Raw genomic sequence first — 22,178 nt, forward strand, 5'->3', positions numbered from 1 at the left:
TTAAGTTTGGAGTAACTGAAACATTTTCATATTAAAATGCACATTTTACATGCAAATAAAACAACTGGAATTTAGCAACAATAATGTATCTACATTCAGAGAAGTTAATTTCAAAAGTGAAACAGTGAAGGGTGTTAAACCATATAAAAAAACCTGAACATCAGAAACTCCTACTTTTCTGGTCTGTCATAATATATGCTGTGTTTTAATAAGAGCATTATCAAACTACAGGTATAAAAAACAGATACGTCTTTCAAATTTAAATTGTGCTCACCACCAAAGCAGACACTATGTAAAGAGATGAGAAAAAAAGGAAGGTACAAATAGTCCAAAAGAACTCAACTGACAAGTCAAACAAGAAATTAACTTTATAATACACATAAGTTATAGTGTAAAAGTGGTACTGGACATTTGGTTATGCAGATAATTGAAGATATCCCATGTCTGACAGCAAGTCTCTTAATCACTCCAACAAAACCATCTGTATTTCATCTTATAGTATATCCCACATTAATACTTAGACCAAATTTTAGGTATCCTGTAGAATAATGATTGCTGATAAATATGAATCAAATTAACTGAGAGAAATACCTGATATTGGATATATTTCACACGTGTAGACCCTCAGCAATCTCAGGCAGCATGTGCCCACAAAACGCAACCTTTCTAAATCCAAAAGAGTAGCAGTGTATTGGAAACCCTTAAGTCCACGAAGTTCCTCAACTCCCAGCACCAGTGTTGTCCAACTCCAGTGAAGAATGCTCAGTAAAGACTCAAAGCATTCCTATTTCAGAGTATGAAGGATACGAAAGACAGATTTTGTGTTAAAAAACAAGAAATGACCTTTCAGCATCAGTTTCAGATGAAAAGCAAATAGCATCTATGTGCATGTTTATTATGAAAACATATTTATGTCTATACATATCTACCATGCAACACACAAATCCTATTTTGCTTGAGAAAAAAAAAAAAAGCACTGAGAATGTAGGGGATGCTTCACTGTAATACCATGATAAAAGCTATTTATAACATATGCTACGTGTGGAAGTCTCTCAGTTATTTAAGAACTAACAACTGTTTGTATTCATCTGCAATAGAGATTTTTCAGTAAATTTTTACTTCATCTGCATAATAGTGTAATACCTACTTTTGACATAATATGTTCTTCTTATAAAGTGAAGATTTATCAAGGCTGTCTTCACTTTAAACAATTATGATCTGCAGGATCATGTCAACTATATAACATTTACAGTACTTGAAAGCTAAACACAAGTACATGATAGTCCACAAGAAATGTGAGGATTTAAGAAGTTTTGTTTCTGCCATTAGATGTGGTTGATAATTTCATGAAGTTGTACCCCAGAAAGCAAAATACAAGTATTTGATATTGAACACCTTCAAGTTGCAACAATCAAACTGATTGTTCAAAGTTAGATATAAAACACCTAGTGCTCCAGAAAGTCAAAACTCTCCTCTTATACTAGTTTGTAACTATGGTGAGGGATAACAGCAGCAAGATAAAAAAGAGAGAGGATACAATGTGAAGTATTAAAAGCCACAGGAGTTCATAGCTCAATGCAAATATTTTTAAGCAAACGTATATTAAGAGTAGGTATTAATATGTTGATAATATGATTACTAAAAATGCAAATTATGTAGATAATACATTTCCAGAAGAAACCTGAACAGGAGAAGATCTTCCTGATCAATAGAGAACACTGAACAGATGGAGAATACATAAATGAAAGAAAGTAGTCTTTAGAAAATTGGACTGTGACTGTCCAATAACTTTAATGCTAGGTGAAGCAAACCTGCACAGACACATAAAGGCAATAACTTCAATATAACATGGAGAATGCTGACAGTATGTGTAACGCAGTATAGAATATAAACCAGGATGAAAATGAAAATAAAATAATCATTGCTTGTAACAGATAAGGAAGGGACTGTATTTCAAAACCACAGAGACAGAATTGGCCTTATCCTGAATAATATTGTATCTCAACTTAATACAGTATTTCTCAAAGTTAGACTAACCTCCCTGTATGAGAAGAGCTGCAGACTACCTCCTATTAATAGTTGCAGTTCACTGTGCCTATGAATACTCCTTACCTCAGTTTATCAAAGTTCAATTAAATGCTATCTGATCCTCGATGTATAATGGAATGAATCCAAGAGGAAGATAAATCTAACCAGTGACTAATTAATGCCAGTAATCTAAAAGCCGTGTAAGAGAGCAGTAAAGCAAATGCAAATTCTGAAAAGCCTGATAATATTGATTTTTAGCAGGAAGTAAGGCTTGTACTTTGAATACAACCAGTAAGAACGAACTCCACTTGAATTCCCCCCCACCAGAAAAACACAAAACTAAGTAGCTCAACCTGTAAACAAACACATTTCTAGACTTTCACCCTCAGGTCAATACCAAGCTTAGCTTAGATTTAGGTTTACATCTGAAATCTTCAGAAAAAGTAAAAAAATTAAATATTTTATATATCAGTGTACCTACCCTCAGCATGATAAACTAAGAGAAAAAAAAAAATCATTATTTCCACATGTACATCTTTCAGTTTTCTAAGCATGACTGAACTTGCTGGAACCACAGAAGATTCTTGATAGTACTCACCACTGAGACAGTTCTGGCAAAAGATCTCTTTAAAATATGTACGGGTTCACTGGTTTGCTGTTTTCCTTTGGATGCACTGCCATCACTTGTTGGCAATCTGGAAGAACAATTTTAGAACTGACTTGAAATCTCCAGTTTTCTCTTTTAGTAGACTTTTGGTTTGGGTTTGGTTTTGGTTGTTTTTTTACTCTTTCTAGTTTTTACTGTTTGTATTGTTCAAGTGGAAAAAAACAAATGACAAAACAAGTTTAACATAACTATCCAAAAATGTTAAATTTCAGCATAACTTCTTCCAGTTCCTAATCATCCTAGACCAATAACCAAATATCGTGAATTCTGTTCAACTAGAAGTACTGTGACAATTGAAAAAAGGTTGAGATTTAATTACATGAAATTATTACAAGTATTTACTGTATTTCTTCATATGAAATCAAAACTAGAAATGTTACTCCTTAAAGAACACTAGTTTTGTGGAAGTAGAATATACGTGGAGGTTAAAAATACAGGTAGCATCTATTACTGCAGCACCTTCCCTTCTGTGCCACTCATTGCTCTTAAGCCATATCTTCCTTCAGACACCTCAAGGCTACAGCCATCTCTCCACAGAAATCACCCAAATTATTAATATGTCATCCCAGGACTTCATGTGCATCAGTCAAAATGAAACCTTCACCTGGAGAGACAGGGGTCTATGGACAGAAAGCTTACAGGCAAAAGTGAGCTGTTCTGAGAAGGGACCCTGAAAAGGACATGCTTAGAAAGGACACAGCAAAAGAACTGGTATGAAGAAATTACAAGTTTCAGAGTCAAGGTGGAAGCAAGGGGAAGAGAGGAAATATATATACACACTCATAAAATATAGGAATTAGGTCTTGTATTTATCTGAGGAAATCTATAAAACATACTATCAATCCAGTGAAAGAGTTCTTGCTTTTTAAAAAAGAGTTAAATAACATTTATCATGCGAATCATAAGTCTGTAGTAACTCATTGTAAAGCACAGTTGATTGTTGGGTTTGGCTTCTTTTTCATTAAAATCATCTGTTGATCTGTTCCTTAACTGAGGCCTACTGAATAGAGTACTTTCCAACTAGCCAAAAATACTAATCACGCTGTATGAAATCACAAGGTTCTATAGATGTAAATTAAAACTCTTGTAACTCATGCAGAATGACTGCAAGAAAAATATCAAAGTAGTAAATGGCATAATGGATTTGTTATTCTTAAAGACGTTAAGTTTTTGCCTAATTTTTTCAGACACTGATTTCCTTAGCTTAATACAATAATGTATTCATGAAACATGGTTACTTTAACAACTTCTATGTTTCCATTTAAAAAACACGTCAAAAAATTGCTCCAAATAGAAGTCAAATTATTACCTGTATAGTAACTGCGGAATCTGCCCTGCATTAACATCTGTACCATTATTTGATTTCTTGGAACTTTTAAACTGAAATACAACACTGAAAGAGAAATAATCCAATTATTATTCAAGTCATATTAGAGCTCTTCCTTTGCATTAAAAAATATAGAAAAAAATATACCCATCATCTGTAGTTATAGAGGCCTGTCCATGAGATCCACAATCACTGCTAGGTCCTGACACTCTTGCCCAGGCTACATACCACCAGCCAGCTTGCAGAAGTACTGGTTCATCAAACATCATTGCATATTTCTCTCTGGGAGAAGTAAATTTTGAAAAAAAATATATTTGAATTAGTTTCTAGATTAATTTTTAAAAGTTACACTCTGCTTATAAAAGAAAATTGGAAAGTGATGGAATTAGGTTATTAATATCACATCTGTTTATATTCAAAACTTAAAAATATTTCATTGAAAAATATTGTAGAAATTAAAAAACAGTAATTCAGAAGGACGTACAAATGCCTAAGTCTAGCTTGATCTTCCATAGTTAAACAATCAGATATCAAATAGAGTAAGGAGAAACTAAGTTAAACTAACACACAAAACCAATTCATTTACTATAAAATACTGCAAGTAAAGTATTACTTATAAGGCATTAATTACATAGTATTACTTCAATTTCAGAAAATTTCTGTAAATTACAAGACCCTATACAAAAATTCTTAGTAATTACAATGAATATTAAGGAAAGTAATAGAACACATATTTAGGGGATTGATATATAAGATTAAACCTGACAAATATAATCACATATTGTTTGAATTTTAAATTATTTCATAACAGGGAATGAAAAAGCAACATAGCTAACCCCATCCATATGCACAAAATCTTTCAAGCAATAGCTGCTTGTATTCTAACGAGTTGAAGCACAGTAACCCTTCTTTTGGTTATGATAATTCCTTACTGAAGTAAGCTTAATGATGAGTTGTTTAATGCAAATATCCATTTGTACTTGAAAGCATCCTTTTGATAGAACTATGCAAAAGAGCTGCTGCAACATTTTGTCTTATCATCTTATCAAAGGAATATGGGATTTGACTCAGATTTATAAAAAGAGCAAGAATTAGATTATTTTTCTTCTTTTAATTTAAATAACATAATGGTTTGGTATTTGGTTTTACTACTTCCCCCAATACACTTTGGAGTGTAAGTTTTATGTCACTTGCTAAATAATTCTAATGATGTAGATCATCTCTTATGATATTAAAGTGATACTAAAATGTGAACGAAGAAAGCAAAAATAAAGATCAAGAAATAGGTAGAGTAGGTAAGCTAAACATCTTACCTAGCAGCACAATCATATGCTAAAACATCTGTCTCAGCAAGAAGGTCTCCATCAGTCTCATGGTCTCCCCCATCTGGACCCAATTCAAACAACTGGTGAAGCAAGAGAAATGGTCAAATTATGTCTTAGGTGTTGGAAACCTCATAATGCCACTTTTTCCTGTCTGGCATTCTGGAAACTGTATACTACTCTTCTTTCCCCTTCCCAAAACTCACTGCTATTTAGTATCACTAACAGGGAAATTCCCATTTGGAAGTCAGGCATTAACTGTTAAGAAATAGCAATTGACATCGACCTCCCAGTCTTATGTCCAAATATATTTTTAAGTGGAGAAACTCCTGAAATCTTGCAGGCAAGTCAAATGCAGAGCATCCAAAAAAGGCAAAGTGGTGCAGAAGGTGCAGGCTTTCCATCACAGACTGAAATGCACTTACATATCTTACAGAGATATAAGATATACTCAGCTTCTCTGGAAAGGGACCACTTGATGGTTTAGCAGAGCTAGTCAATAGTATTGTAAACAGTTGGTGACTAGGACAAAAGATGAACTTGGTTTTCTTTCTCAAAAATATTTTCTACAGTTTGATGAGTTTGAAAAAGGACCACAATACATGTCTATGACTTATCTTGCAAATACCTATTTAATACACAGTTTGTGGCAGGACTGGTAAATCTTATCTTGGCAATAAGCTAATCCTAAACAATCAGAAACAAACCGAACAGATAATATTAGAGTACTTTCATACAGTTATTGCCTTTAGTATTGAAAACAAAAAAAGGGCAGGACTAACATTAAGTTTCTTGGCTGCCCTTGAGAATTTACAATTCTCAGTCATTATGTTAAACTAGAATAAAGTACAACTACTTATTCTGGATTTCCTGTTCTCTTATGCAAGTGTTATTGCTAAGCATATGCCATCCATTTCCCTAATACAAACCTATTTATCCGAGAAAAGAGAAAGAAAATTCAGTAACCCACTAAATAACAAGTAACAATAACATATTCTGAACATACACCTCCAATACAAATCTCAGACAGATACTAGATCTTCCTTTACAATTGTTCTCCATGCAGTACCAAAACCCTTATTAAATACAGGACCAGAAGACACTTATTAGAAACCAGAGCTCTGTTATCACATTGTGTGTTTATGTGAGTTTTTTAATCCAAAGCCAGGTTTATTTATTTTAAATCAGCACCCACGCTCCACCTGTAATCATCCTTACATTTGGCACAAAGCAGAGTTAATTGTGTTTGGTGCCATTCGCACTCAGCTAAAGAATCCCACCCAAGAAGCTATTTAGAGATAGTTTCTTCCAGTCTGAGAAAGAAGTGGTAGGGACAATGGGAGGCAATGGCTACTGATAAGGACTATTTTTCTGCTTTTGAGAAACAGTTCCTCGTCAGTCACATAGGATGTGATTTTAACCTGAAGCCCATCACACCGATTTTCTGCAGGTGGATCTCTGAGCTTTGTGTAAACAGATTACAGAACATCGGGCTCACTAACATACCTGCTCAAGACACCTTTCTCTAAGTTGGCACAGCATTTAGTGAAGTTGAGAAAGGGCCAATTCATGACAATTAATAATGGTAATTCTCAGATCTCTACTTCATCCACTGTATCTGCATAATGCTTTTCATAAATAGTAAACCACTCATTCATCAAGAAATAAAATTAATCATGGTTTTTGATGACATTTCTAAATTTCCAATTTTGAGAAAAATTGTTTAAAACAAGATCAAAAAACCTACCTTTATTTTAGCAGTGTATTCACCTCTACCACCAAAAAGACCAAGACCACCTAACAGAATATCCGTATCAGCACAGAAACGGATAGCTTCTACTGAGTGGGCTGAATAACCCCAGCCTCCTCCATGACCTGCAGGAAAAAAAAATCCCAAAAATATAGTTAATCTTGGTCTTTTATTCTGCAAGCCTGATTGGTTTGTGCTATAAAATTTTAGTGTGTACATACTTTCAAATCTGTTAACAACACTATAGTCTTCTTTAGAATAAACTTTCATTACTGCTTGAGTTTCTTCTTCTGTATTTGCTACACCCATTTTTAAGTCCTGCATAGCAGCCAAAGTATCAAGACAACCTATAAAAAGGCAAAAGAAAAAAAGAACTCAAAAATTTTCCCTGTTGATTATAATCAGTGAAACGGAAATGAATATTAATTAAGAAGATCAAAGAAACCTAACTGTTTTGTCTCTAAATCACACAAGGCTACTGAATATCTTTATAGTTTTGATTAGGCCAAGGGTCATTGTTGCCGAACCTCAAGGTTTGCTACTGAAGATAAATTTCATTTAATTTATTTATTCTCCACAATAACAAATATGATTAAACCTACTTTGCAACTTTTACAATGGCAGATAAGTTGCCAGCAACATTTTTTTTTCCTCTTTACACTTATCGTATTACCCAAAAAGAGTTGAAGTAGTAACTGAATTATGGACAGATTTTAAAGTCTTCATAAAATTTGTTTCATATACAGGGGTACCTAACATGCCTTACTCTGACTCAGACACAAAAAAGTACTGTTCAAGTTAAATGTTATCACATCTCTAACCCATAATGAAGGGAGCAGGTCAACGAACTGACGACTCATCACAATCAGTGAACAAGTGAGCTAAAATCACTTCTAAAGCTGTGCTTTGAAGCACTGAGTATGCTGCATATGGCCAGTTTATACACTAACACAGTGGAATTAATTTTTATTTTGGTAGACTACAAAAGGAAATCATATTACTCTTAGTGGATCATTATACAAAACTGCAAAGAGTATATTTTAATATTAGATAATGTATTTACTTTAAAATAAAAGTAACTTATTGAAGAGCACTTTTTTATGGGGGGGTTGTTTGGTTTTTTTTGAGACTCCAAGTTAAGAGTACTGACTTCATTCTGCAGACTTTCCAAAAAGACCACCTAGGAAGGTTTCTTACTTTTTTATGTTGACCTCTAATAGCAGGTTCCACCAGAACTCTAAACCCCTCTAATATCATTAAGATGGCAGAAGATAATTATTTTGATAAAATTAATGCTTATCAGTCAGTTCGTAAGAGTTAAGAGCAACGGTGAGAACTACAAAGTATATTTTTAATTACAAAGTAAAATTTTAATTGAAAAAAAGTCAGAAAGTTGTTAGACTACAATTCATTTATTACATTTATAACATTAAGTTACATTACTTTATTCAATCTAAGCTTCTGACTCATCAACTGTAAATGTATACCTAGAATGTGCAAAGCTGCATGAGATCTGGTTGTTAGAGCTTTGGAACCTGTTGGTAGAGCAAGTTCTGGACTCAAAATACTACACCGGGATTGAATGTCTGGAGCTGATGGAAGTCTGGAATCAGCAACTACTGCATTGTAACTCCAGAGTTCCCTAGCATTTGGTCGAAACCTAGAGCAAGAAAAAACAGAATGAAAACAACCTTTCATCTACTGAAAAAAATACAAAGCCTAACCAATAATTAAATTTTATAAGCTATTTAATGTAAAATGTAGATCTGCTGGTACAAACTCTTAAAATTGAACATCATTACACTAAATATATAAAGTTTAAGAGCTTAACACTCCAGCAAATGGAAAGATACAAAAACATTCTGACTCTACTTCAAGTCAAACAGTCATATTATGGGTTTGCAAATTTCAGAAAATGTTAGACACTTCTCAAAGCTAATAAATGTTAAAACAGTATTATCTAGTAAAAAACTAGCAAAGTACTAAATGTAATGGCAGATGTGTAAAAAATTATAAAGATGTCAAGTGAAAGTAAAAGGCTTACCTTCAAATAAGAGTAAAAAAATCTTGACAAATCCAACATATTTTGTTTGGGCTTTTTTAAATGGGTAACATCGCCTCATGAGTTTTTAAGGGATTATAGAAAAGGGCAGCATAAACAAGGGAATACAAAGACTTTCTATACTATAAATTAACATGGAGAAAAAGAAAATGAAGAAAATGAAATCTTTGAAACCATTATGTAAAAGGAAGAAACAGTTAGAAGACATAGGCCTATGTGAGTGTTCTGAATAAGAACAAAAGGAATTTTCACTTTGTACATGGTTCTAAAAAATCTAATGGAGAAACAAATAGTTTTAACTAAAAGCATTATAGGACACCATAGGTATTCAGCATATCAACAAGTTAGCTATGTTTAAGTTTAGACACACACACAAAATCATGTAACCACTTGAATTTCACTGGAAGAATAAGTCACAAAGCTGTGAAGAAAATCTTTAAAATCTCTGTCATCAGAATGCTTTCTCTGTATGAGCAACTGAACCCTCATTTAAACAGGCATGAATAAAAATGTCCAGGAATAATAATATACCAAATATTTAACTACCAATAGGCATATTCATTAACATGCCTCTTCTTTTTAGACTATTTTAATATTTTCTATTGAACAAAAATGGGATAAGAGAGAAATAAATCTGCAGTCTCCCACAATCCACTCTTCAGTTTTTAAGCTCTAGATTTAGTTCTACAGTCTCCAAAATATTGCAAGACAATAAACCACCTTAATTCATGTTCACCCATATTACCATGTGACTTTGAATTTTCTTAAACTGAATTACCATTTCTTGTGGTAGATCAAGTTGAGTATCATCACCTTTTCTCCTCTGGAACTTGCTGCATTCCCCTGGTCATTGATAACTGAATTTTTCACAAACTGAGTCTTTTGGTGACTCTTTTTGAGTCTTTCAGTGAGAGCTAAACATGCTGAAAATACAGAGCTTTAAGGGATGTGAGTGCTACTCTTATTTCTAATCTCAGCATAATTTCAATAGGAGTTAGTACCTAGCCAATGAGATTCAAACAATTCTGGGGATGTGCATAATGCAGAACTACAACCATCCAAGGAACTTCACACGTCATAAAGAAACATGCCTAGAAAATATGCATGCTTCAACATTAATTGGCTATTATGTTCTTGAATCTCAATTTTGGATGAAGACATCTGTGATACTACCTTTTCCAGCTGAATGCAGACTAGCTGGTTTCCTGCTTTATTCTAACTGATCATTCTTGTTTTGTCTTAAAAAATTTAAATATCATCCATTAATGGAACTCAGATGACAGTTTGAATTTCTGTCCTAAATTCTGGCTAACGTAGCTTTTAAATCATTATAGAAGAATTGGATCTTATGATTCTGTTTTGGAACAAGTGCTTACAATCTACACCTGCTCAAAGACTCTACCCCAATGACTGTAAAATAAATACAATTGATTTGTCTGCCTGTGTCATCTAAATAAGTACATTTTTTGACCTCCCAAAATGTCAGAACTGAAAAGAACACCATTGCTCCACCCCTTCTCCTATTCAAGTTTTAATCACTAATGCTTTAGAAAAGGATGACAATTTAAGACATAGACATGTGGCAGCTGAGTATGGCAAGAAAATTTTTCAGTCAAGTGTTAAGTAGATGGAGAAAAGGGAATAAAAGGAGTAAATAAAGAGAACAGATTGGGACCCTGTAAATACTATGAGACTGGCATGAGAATGATGCAAAAAAGAAAATAAAAGAAATTTTAAAAATTTGGACAAGTGAAGATGTTTGTTTTGGGCTTACTTAAGCAAATTATCCAAAAAGTGTGAAAAATATATATGGAAGATTAAAAATTGTTTTTCATTTACTAGGGAAATAAGTATAAACATGACTAGTATAATCAAGTCTCCAGTCTCCCAAAGTATTTTAAAAAGGATTTCTATACTGCTACTTTAATAGCTATAATCCACACTTGCCTCCAAATAACATCATAGACAGGATCCAGACACACACCAGAACCTTGAAGGTCTTCCTGCTCAGAATCATTGAATGTTTTGCAACTGCCATCTACTTTGTTTATCAGAAGACATTTAAAAGGAGGAGGTTCTGATATTGAAGCTGGTACCAAACCTAGATCATGGAGCAAAAAGAGTAAACAAAAATGAAGACTCAAGTCATTAATGCTTTTTACACAGAAAATGCATGTAATGTAACAGGGAAGAACAGATATACTGCTACAGCAAAGGAAAAAACGGTAGTAAGATTTAAATGCAAGCAAATTTTAGACTTTTACATTATTATTTTTAATAAAATTTATTTCTAAAGAAGCTAGGATCATCATGTGTAGTAAAACTAGAAAGCCAAAATATTTTCATTCCCTCCATTCACATTTTTGACTTGTTGCTCCTCTATTATTCTCCAACACTTCTATAGGTATTTAAAATGTTATAGAAGAGTTCTTGCCTATTATATGCCTGCTTGCAAATATCTCTGATGTAGCAAGCACATGAGAATTAATGAGAGCTTCATCAATCCGGAGAAAAGTCTGGTCTCCACTCGCTCCAATCCATGTAGCTTTGCGTCCATATTTGGAGCCTATATTAGGCATAGGTGCTGGTTTCGCATTCCAGTAGGGCATATCCAGAATTGGTCTACCAAGCTGACCTTTCTGTAGAAAGAATGCAAGAATTAGTAAGAGACAGTAACAATAAGTCTCAAAGATGACTAAGTTACTTTGATAGTTTCATCAGACAAAATTGGTAATCTGGAAGAAAGTTTACCACAAAACTACCTTCAAAAAGCAATGGCTAATCTAAGTGAAGCATTACACATTTAAATACAAGAAACAAGTTACTGACAGATATACTCCTCCCTAATTCAGTTAGGTTTTTGAGTAAACTTTTTTTAAATGCAACTCAAACTCTCCATGATGGATAACCCTCCTTTCCATCTTCAGAATCAAATATAAAAGCATTGTTCTCCTACAATGTTCAGTATCTGAATAACTTCAAGGTTAAAAAAGGAATGAATTAATAAGAAAAAAAAATTATATTCAGATATAGACAGTCTAAGTTCCACTCAATTCTGAACTTACATGGACTGTAAGTTTCATAGAGCAAATATCTCTTAAAAGTACATGGAAATCGACTAGCATGTCAAACTTGAGCTAAAGAAGAATAAAATGCCTCAGCAAGCACCTCTGCACATGTTCATTAACAACCTGAATTGGACATTTGGGGCCTTATCTCCATGTACAACTAGTTATTGAGATGGACCAACAGTTCTTATACTGTACCTAAGTACATAGAAAGAACTGCTACAATAAACCTGCTCAGACTCCATTTACCCCATTCAGCCACAGGCAATGCATTGCATGCTAAAGTTAAAATGGTTAGGGAAAAGAAACATGTATATACAGCAAATATCCTGTCCAGCATGTTATTCATCTCTCTGTCTTCATAACACTGTAAGTAAGTAAACTTAGCAAAGACATTTTCAAGAATATATTTACTTTTAATTTTGTCTTGACTTCATGAAGCTTTCAGCAAACTTTCAAGCATTACGATATTAAAACCAGGCACAAAGTACAAGTGGTCTAAATATAACCTAAATTTATTTTTATTTTAGAGAAAAGAAGAAGACCCACAGTTAACAAACAGGCTTTTATATCCTTTTTCTGAGAGTGAATTTGGTTTTTCAGAGGCCAAGCTTCACCTTAAACTTTTATGTGCCCATGTCAGTTTTGACATGAACATGTCAATTTTGACACCACAACTCTTGCTTAAAGTCTGCAAAACAACAAAATACTGCCTAATTGCAGAGCTGTCTTATGGTTCACTTTAGTTCAAAACACTACTTTCTGCTTCTAAAATTTCAGTCCTCGTCTTTTTTTAATTATTTTTTTTCTAAAAAGAGAGATTTCAAAAGGTAAAATTTCTCTTGTGTTGTGTTTGGCAATATCTAGTTTTTAAAACATATAAAAATAAGTCAATATGTATATTCTAGCTTTTGCAAAAAAAACCCAAAACAGCAAAAACATTAGTGGGAAAGTACAAACAACAGATGACTCTGTAGAGATTGCAATGAGGCGCATATTTACAAAGACAAGGAGGCACAAAGGGAAGTAAACAACGTTTAAATGCTTATTTAGTGAATATAAGAATGGATTCCACATGGACATGGGAAAATAATACACCACGTGAAAATAAGAATACTAGAGTTAAGAAGTGTTATACTAAACAATAATCCCTCCCCTCAAGTGTTAGCGTAACTTCTGCAACTCACTGCTGTTTCTATGAAAGAAACAAGGGCAATTTTTTCTACCAAATGGAGACAGGCAACAGAATAGGCAACACAAGTAAGTTTGCAACAGTAAGAGCTTGAGAAAACTGGTGCACCTTATAAAACAATCCAGTTTTAAATCACCATCTTCATTAAAATGTATAAAAACCACAACGAATTCCTGGCATCATGCTTTTCTAACAACAACAACATTAGAGGCTACATTTTATAACATAACAGGCACAAAAGACATGCAGAAGTCATGCATAGTTCTGTAAGAGCAAGTATAAGCAGTCTTGAAAGGTCTTTGAACAATACATTAACTATTAGCTTATTCTCATAAGTAAATAATATTTCCTTACTGAGAAACTTCCAAATGTGAAAACTTGGCCATCCATTAAGAGAATAGCTGTATGGTTGCTCCCAGCAGTAACTTGTGTACTAGGGCCTGGTAATGCTTGCACCAAAGTGGGACATCCCCTATATAAAAATAAATTAATTCTGTATCAATACATGCTTATGCAACATTTAAAATGTACATTAGTATTATAAGTATTTCAATCACTCTGAAACATATTCACTAGATGCACATACCACAGCGAATTGGAGTCAAGAGACATCTAACATTTTAAATGAACAGAGATTTGAAAGGCTGTGCCAGATAGTTACATTTACGTTCTTCTGATAGAAAGAAGACTGAGGACAATCTCTTCAGTTAAACTCAGAAATTACCACAGAACAAAAATTATTAATTTAATATATAATTGTAGGATTACATGTGAGTATGTATTTTTGTATGTATACAAAATATATTGGAACAAAACATAGCAGTGAAAAAATCATGTTGTGACAACACCAGTTAAGCACTTAAAAAAACCCTTTTCACATTATGAAGCAATCAAAGCCTTATGTGGTTAGTACACTACTACAATTACCAGAAACAATATTGATGCAGGCCTCCCAGGATCACTGTGTATGGAATTATAAAAGAAATAAAAGTCTACCCCCTCCATCAGCCCCTCTCCCATCCAAGTCAGACTCAATAAAGAACAAACCTCTTCAAACTATTTTCCAGAGAAATATGAAAAAGTCTAATCCATTTGTCTCCCAAATATGGATAGGCATCAGAAAATAAATTTTCCATTCCAGTAAAAATGAAGGGAAAAAAACAACAGGAAGTTGAAGACGCAAAGAAAGAAAACTTGAACTGATGACAGAAGAGAAAGAGCACAAAAGATAAAAAGAAATACAAGATATTAAAATAAAATTTTTATCTCAATCTCAACAAAATGAACAGGAGCCTACAAGCCTTAGAATCCCATGCTGAATATCTACATAGACTTCAAATTTATTGTGGAGTTGGAAAGACTGTGAATTTGAAGAACAAGTTATTCCCAAATAACTCTGTGTTTGGAAACACTGACCTCAGAGAATAACAGCACTATTTAAACTTACTTTCAAACACAGCCTTTCAAAAGTAGGCTAATCTAAATTAAGAACAGGTTGTCTTGTGCTGGAATAAAAAAGTGTCAGCCCAGAGTTACCTAGCAATTGTTTAGCAGCTGATGTGCAAAAAGATGGGTCATCTGAATGCTCTAATTTTGGCTGAATTGCAGGTAAAACAGAAGTCAAGAAAGTATGAGGAAACATCATGAGTTCAGCAGGAAAAGGGCAGATGGGAAAATGTGAACATATGGAAATGTGGAATGTAGCATGAAGACAGGTTGATGACCTGCAGGAGGAACACGGGTATACAGGAAGAAATTATTCCTTGGCAGTGAATGTAGCTTTCCGTGCATGACTAGGGGAGATGCAGGGACTGAAGGACAGAATAAAATCAGGTAGAGGATACACAACATGACATTCATAAAATTAGAAGCCTTTGTTGGTCTATAGACACATTGATTTGGACATCAGTTTAATTATACACAGACAGACAGAGCAAAGTTTAGCAACATCAATGATGAAACATTTTAAAAACAAAAGAAAATTTATATTTGTCTCTCATTAACTTTAAAGAAGCTGAAACAGGCACCACAACAGAAACAAAACATAACTAGCAACTTATCCAAAAGCATTCCTGCTAAAAGGAAATATTTTTATTACAGTTTCCCCCCCCCTCAAAATTATGGTAACTACAGGCATGGAATTATCAATCTTATGTTTGGGGAAAAAAAAAAAAAGAAAGAAAAGTAGTAAACATTTCATCTATTTGATGCTTAAAAACTAAGCTGTTATCACCAAAACTATTTACCTGTTTTTCCAATCTAATCTATCAGTAATGTTATCTGAATGCTGTGTATGATAGCCCCTTGGCAGTAGCACAGCAAAATCAAATAAACTACTAATGTAGAGAGATGAAATACATTATCCTCTTAAATAGTTCTTTCATTAAGACCATCCAGCTTTTGGAATGGCCAACTACAGTGTATTAACTTAAGAAAGGAACAGGAGAAAAAAAAGCTTAAGATACTTAACTACACAATAAAATAAACTTGAATTACAGAAAACTAATTTTCACTTCATAAAAGGAGAAGAGATTTGGAAAAATACAGTAAGCCAGTCTGACTGATGCATATGGAATTTAAAAAAACTGTGATATTATTATTTCCCTATCCCTCTGAAATTCAACACAGGAAAGCTCAGAACAGATACTGAAGAGTCTGAGAAACTCTTCGGACAAAGTTTTAATACCCAAGGTTTCTCCATTTGAATGAAAGAAAGCAAGGAGCATTCCTCTGGGATGGAGTGAAAGGACACATCAAACTCATGGAATCCTTGACTTCTGGATATGACACAGGTCAATGACAAAACACCAACCTCAGCGTTACAGAAAGTAACCAGAGATCTCTTGGGAAAAAGTAACATTGCTGAATGATTAGCAGCAGATGTAACATCAGGTAACTCAGAATCCTGAAGACGGTCCAGATGCATTTTGGCTGTCTACATAAAAACCCTCTCCCATCCCAAAGGGTAAACATTTCTGGGAGCAGATGCAGTCTTTGAAAATCCATCCTGCACAAACAATCGCTATTTGTGGTACTTATGCAGCCAACAGCTGGCTGCCAGGTCCCATAACACGTCTCTTGGGGCAGCTGACCGTGGTGCTGTAAATACAGGTTCACTGTGGGCTGTTAGCAGGTAGTGGGTAAAAGGAAACCAGTAGTAACAAGCAGAGTTGGACAGTATAGAGTTACAAAGAAAATGGAGATTTTTATATTTTAGATGGAACTGGAAATGTGGTGAAAATATGTAAACAGGACCTGCACTCCACCACTGGAATAAAATAATCGGAAACTGCACCTAGAAACACAGATGATAGAACACTTTTTTTCCCCTAGAGTTATTAATAGGATATAGTCTCTATTCTTTGTCTTCAAGTGGAAGATAGGCTGACCATCTATGGAAGGTCTGATCAGTTTTCTTTTATGTTATTGTTGAACTTTCAGAAGCAAAACTCTATATCAAGATCATCTTACTTCAGCCATCTCATTTCTGGAGCTTGACTGTCAGGTCATGTGCTTGCTATTGTAGTGCTGAAGTAAAGAGTATGTACCAAAAAATGCAGGCAAATTTTGAACAATAACAAAAGGGAAGCATCAGCAAAAAACAGGCCTTTGCTTACCTGAATACAAGACATGCTATTTTTCACCAAGACTAGATACTGCAAAGCATTTCTTGCTTCCACTGAGTTTCTATTCACCAGCTGCTAATTTGAGGAGAATATAAGCACAGACTGACAAATCTTTCATTTAGTGAATAGCTCATCAACATCTGCCACTGTGGATTTTACAATAAAGTGTCTACACAGACTAATTAAAGGGTTCCAGCATACTGATATGGCATGTAATCTACCTCATTCCTACTGAAGTAGGAGGAAGAACTTGTGGTGTTTACCATACTCTAATAGAGCAGTCTAGCCCTTAATTAACAGAAAGGCATGTCTGGACAGCTGTTCAGAATTCAAAATACTTAAGCATTTTCAAGGCTTTTAAAAATATAGTCTTACTACTAAATCTTTACACTGCAAGACAAAAGTCTCTGAAAGAATGAGTTATGAATGGCTGCCCAGAAACTTACATCATTGCTTTATCTGGCAATGAAGATGGCTCCCTCAGATGAAAATAAGAGTTCCTGTATTTTCCCTAAGAGTTCTTGTTTTCAGGACCCCCTTATTTAGATATACAAGCTAGGCTGCCTAAATATTACTTCCCTTTTTTTCCTCCCCTCTCTCTCTCCCAGAAACACAGCAGAGTATCAGTTCCTGGATTCAGAAGATGATGCTCTTCCTGAGGTCAATACAGGCAATGTGACACACTGCATGACTGACATACCACTGACCTGGCAGGAGCTGGCCATCTGAGCACCACTGCGTCCCAACTGAGATGGAACTCTGCATAAGGATTCCCTGTTTCCTTCTCTGAATCCCTTACTGTGAGGACAGAGGAGAGATCTCTACTTAAAGCTGGAAAAAGAAGTACATCAATGAAGAAATTATAATTTGAATGATGGTGCTAAACAGCAATATAGTACTATAGCCAGTTCTCATGCATAGGACATACTCCAAATTTCTCCAAGGCTTTTTTTCAGACACTCTTTAGGGTCTGATGTAGAATGATACGAAGGCCAGTGCCAAGTCAGTTGTACCTCCTCAGCTTCTAGTTCTGGTCAAGCACTATCCTTCGGCACAAGATTTGTCATATTCTCTTCTAGGATCTCACTTGAAACTACATTTGGTCTTCATCCAGTTTCTGTCTAAATAAGCAATGTGGGGTTTACTACCTGAAATACTGAAAAATACAGCAAATAGCTCTGAAGCCTTCCAAAAAGCCAAGTGATTTCATCAAAGTTGGAAATAGGTGACAGTAAGCTACCAGTACAAATGCCACTGCTGTTTATATCTCTTCAGTCTTTAAGACAGAAAATGGCCTTATTCTAACAGCAACTTGAATTGCCAGCTGAAGACGCTGTTGCTTGGAACAAGTATCCAAGAACTTCCAAGAAGGAAAACCAGAGTATTTGCTTGTGATATGACCCTACCACAGGCAGAAACACAGACTGCATTCACCAGTCTAATGCAAACTGAGTAGGGGTAAACAGTTTAGAGATTATTATCAGGCACAGCAATCAATACAAGGTAACATTTCCAGTATAATTCCTTCCTTTCTTTCTTTCTTTCCTCTCCCTCTTTGGCTTAGTGAATCCAATGAAAGTTTTAAGATGATGAAGATTTCTTCAGAAACTCGACAAAAGAAATGGTTTGGAAGTCTCCAAAGAGATTAGGAGGACAGATGTTCAGTAATTTTTACCTCGCTGCTACAAGAGAAACGACAGAACTGAAGACAGGTCACGGATGCTCCACTCCGTATGCCTTTTACATAAGGATATGCCTTTTACATAAGGACATACACAAAGTCTCAAAGATTCCTACTACACAAAACCACCATCATATGCATTATATGTATATGTACATGTCCAAAGACCTTAATCACTTTTCCTTGTAGTGAAGGATGCTGATTTTTTACTTTAATGAACAGATGAAATTCTAATGATGAGATACCAAGGGTGAAATTGAACTGCACATTAAAGACATCTATATTTAATTATCTATGTTCTCACTGTAGTCAATGGAAATCAAGCCCATGAAGTCTATAGAGCTACTGAGCATACCTAAAGCAGACAATAGTGGGTGGTCAAATAGCTCTCCATGCTCTGTTGACTTCTCTATTCCCATTGACTACAAAGATAACACACATCACTCTCCTGCAACACCCAAAATAAGCGACTACAAAATGCAGCTGAGACCAAAGTTTCATGACTTAATTTTGGACATTAATGATGAACAAAATTAGACTTTATCATAACTGAACTGTTATCAATGATTTAACAGAAACAGGGTAATCTAGGTTTACAATATCATACTATTTGCACTGTTGCATATGTACTATTTTACAGAAATAATGAAATCTCAATAAGACTTCAATGTCATTCTCATATAGGTAGGGAGAACTGAAGAGAGAAGCATTTCAAACTCAATTATCACAGCTATGCTAATACTTATGCACAGAAGCCTTCATGTATTGAACAAATTACTTATACAGTACAAAAGTACTGTTATCGTATTTATATTCAGGGGATTATGGAGAGTAAATTCAGAACAAAAGCTTATCAACTTTATTTGATCTATATTTGAATTTTCACACTTGCCAGCTACAGAGAACCAGAAATTTAGCCATTTCTTATGCAGCAGTACAGAGTACGCAATCTCGTCCTTTCCAGCTCACCTGGAATTAACATCACCGTGTCCAAGTTGCCCATGCTGCCCATATCCAAACGTGTAAACATCACCATTCTCCATCAAAACCACTGGAAAACAACAAAATATTTTTCTGACATATGCACATGACATGGCACTGCACTAGAGCTGATTAGCCTTTCTGAGTAGCACAGTTAATGATCCCTACTGAAACAGTCGGAGATCTACAGTTAGAGATTCCACAACCCACTACAGCTAGCACCTCTATGCAGGACTAGAGCTCTGCTATGCAGATGTTTTGAACTGACTCAAAAATTGCTTACAAGCTCTGATGTAACTCAGTATATGATACTTATAGCCGTTTTCATTGTTGAAGGATAGTGAGTTGCCTTTCATGGCTGGAGGTGACGTGGGGATTCAGGTGGTGATCTTTAGCCTACATGTGATTAAATAGCATGAAGTTGTGTCAGGGGAGGTTCAGGTTAGATATCAGGAAAAGGTTCTTCACTCAGAGGGTGGTTGGGCACTGGAACAGGCTCCCCAGGGAAGTAGTCATAGCATCAAGCCTGACAGAGTTCAAGGAGCGTTTGGACAATGCCCTCAGGCACATGGTGTGACTCTTGTGATGTCCTGCGCAGGGCCAGGAGTTGGACTTGATCCTTGTGGGTCCCTTCCAACTCAGAATGTTCTACAATTCTATGACAGTGTAGTAGGCTACAAAATGATACTGTCAACATTTTCAATTTTTAACACTCCTGCGTACATACTTATTGAAAATTAAACAAAAAGCAGTGAAAACATGTATGACAACATTAAAAAAAAAATCTATGCTATAATTAACATAGAATGATTTGTTTTTACCTGAATGGTGAAATCCACAACTGACTTGTACAGCTCGCAGTTCACAGTCAAAGCGGACAGCCCCTGGTGGATAGGTTGTGATTTTGCTGGCATCCTTCTCACCTCTTTCTCCACTTCCATCTATAAACAAAACTTATAATTATATCCCCATGTATTCTAAAAAAAGTTATTTTAGAATAATGAATAGAACAAGAATAGTAAATAACTCCCCACCCCTCCACTTGTAAGGTAGGAGAGAGAATTCACACAGTAGTAAGAGAGACAGCTCAAAATGTGGCATCAAAGTAGATGTGGAAGATGACAGAAACTCTACTTTGAAACAATGTACTACAAAGGTATACATAGGAAAATATCTCATCCTCTAAAGCAGAAATTTCCCGAAGAGAAGACAAAAGGAACCAGCATAACAGAAAATTCAAACTTCAGAAGTTTTGCTTGATAACCATCACTTTCATTCTTCGATAAAATAGCATTATTAAGTAGACAGCACTGCAGTTAAACTCAGCAGGCATAGCCTAGTCTACTTTTTTCAATTACTACTTGTGAAGGATTTTACTTGACTCCAACTTGGCCACAGAGGCCTTGTTTTAAGTAACTAACAACTATTGACACAGCTCATTTCTAACAACGCAGTCATACTCACTAAGAGTGTGTCTGCTTCCTGTCTGTTTCAGTACATTTTTAGACATTGTTTCTGTGATTTCTTTTAATAAGTATGAAGTCCATTATTGGTTCCTAAAGTCAAACTGCTCCCACATTAGACAAAAGCACTGAAGTGAAGATTATTATTCTTAAACTTCTCGCAAGCCAACATCTTCTCCAGAAATCAGAATATTTACATCATCTATTAGACTTTAGTTACACTGTGTCTAGCATAGAGAAAGACAGAGAAATATAGAAAGCAAAAAATAAATGCATAAAGGAGATTCCACATTCTGTGATAATTCTGACTGTGTACTGCTTTATTAACAAAACATTCAAGGTATTGTTAATTTAGACCTACACTTAGAATTTCTACACGTTTTCCTGGATAATCATCAGTGGAAGTCTGAACTCCAAGACTTCATTATTCCCTGTGTGAAGTACTGCAATTACAGACTTACAAATATTTTTAAAATATAATTCTGCTTTTTTACGTGTTGCTCAAACTTTTCTTCTTATTGCAAGGAAACTGTTGATACAGTAATTTCACCATTTTTTTTACAAACCAGTTTTTAAAAATCGTACTGTTTTAGAAATAAAGCTATTTTCTAGTGATGGCTGAGTTCAGAAATTACATGAATCTCCATGTAGTTCACATCTGTAAAGGAACAGTGCATATAAGTATTAATGCTTTTGAAGAATTAGGTTTAATAGCATAGGTAAAGTATCCCTTTGAAAATGTGGGTGCTCTTCATCAAAAAGAATTATACTTGCACTTCATGCTGGCTATGTGTGAAATGGAGATGTTGTAAAAGAACTGTCAGTCTCTCAGAACTGCCATGGGATTTTTGAGGTTTATCCCAGTGTTTTTGAAGGTCTGCCTGCAGCTTTTTGTGTATTAACAACAAAAGCAAATACAAAGAGACAGAACTATTATTTAACAACAAACCATCCCCCCGCCCAAAAAATACAGTTTTCCTCCTAGTCCTGTAATTCTGCCTTAACAAGCTC

General features: G+C 34.8%; 1 protein-coding gene across 14 annotated transcripts in view; it reads right to left on the reverse strand.

Moving 5' to 3' along the window:
- MYCBP2 (MYC binding protein 2, E3 ubiquitin protein ligase) overlaps positions 1 to 22,178 on the reverse strand; it is a 180,995-nt gene that overhangs the window by 89,089 nt on the left and 69,728 nt on the right. For 12 of the 14 annotated variants that reach the window (XM_027674586.1, XM_027674585.1, XM_027674579.1 and 9 more), the window contains 13 exons: positions 20,526 to 20,645; positions 19,693 to 19,774; positions 13,771 to 13,888; positions 11,591 to 11,795; positions 11,104 to 11,257; positions 8,582 to 8,754; positions 7,316 to 7,441; positions 7,092 to 7,219; positions 5,336 to 5,427; positions 4,170 to 4,304; positions 4,005 to 4,088; positions 2,627 to 2,723; positions 592 to 784 (listed from right to left, as the gene is read on the reverse strand). In XM_027674586.1, the coding sequence (XP_027530387.1) occupies positions 592 to 784; positions 2,627 to 2,723; positions 4,005 to 4,088; positions 4,170 to 4,304; positions 5,336 to 5,427; positions 7,092 to 7,219; positions 7,316 to 7,441; positions 8,582 to 8,754; positions 11,104 to 11,257; positions 11,591 to 11,795; positions 13,771 to 13,888; positions 19,693 to 19,774; positions 20,526 to 20,645 (1,707 nt within the window). Of the gene's footprint in view, positions 1 to 591; positions 785 to 2,626; positions 2,724 to 4,004; positions 4,089 to 4,169; positions 4,305 to 5,335; positions 5,428 to 7,091; positions 7,220 to 7,315; positions 7,442 to 8,581; positions 8,755 to 11,103; positions 11,258 to 11,590; positions 11,796 to 13,770; positions 13,889 to 17,749; positions 17,874 to 19,692; positions 19,775 to 20,525; positions 20,646 to 22,178 lie in introns of those variants that run through there. The other 2 variants (XM_027674592.1, XM_027674591.1) reach the window with 2 other exon arrangements.

Source organism: Neopelma chrysocephalum, unplaced genomic scaffold (assembly GCF_003984885.1).
Source record: "Neopelma chrysocephalum unplaced genomic scaffold, ASM398488v2 Primary Assembly neopelma1_25, whole genome shotgun sequence".
Lineage (NCBI taxonomy): Eukaryota > Metazoa > Chordata > Aves > Passeriformes > Pipridae > Neopelma > Neopelma chrysocephalum.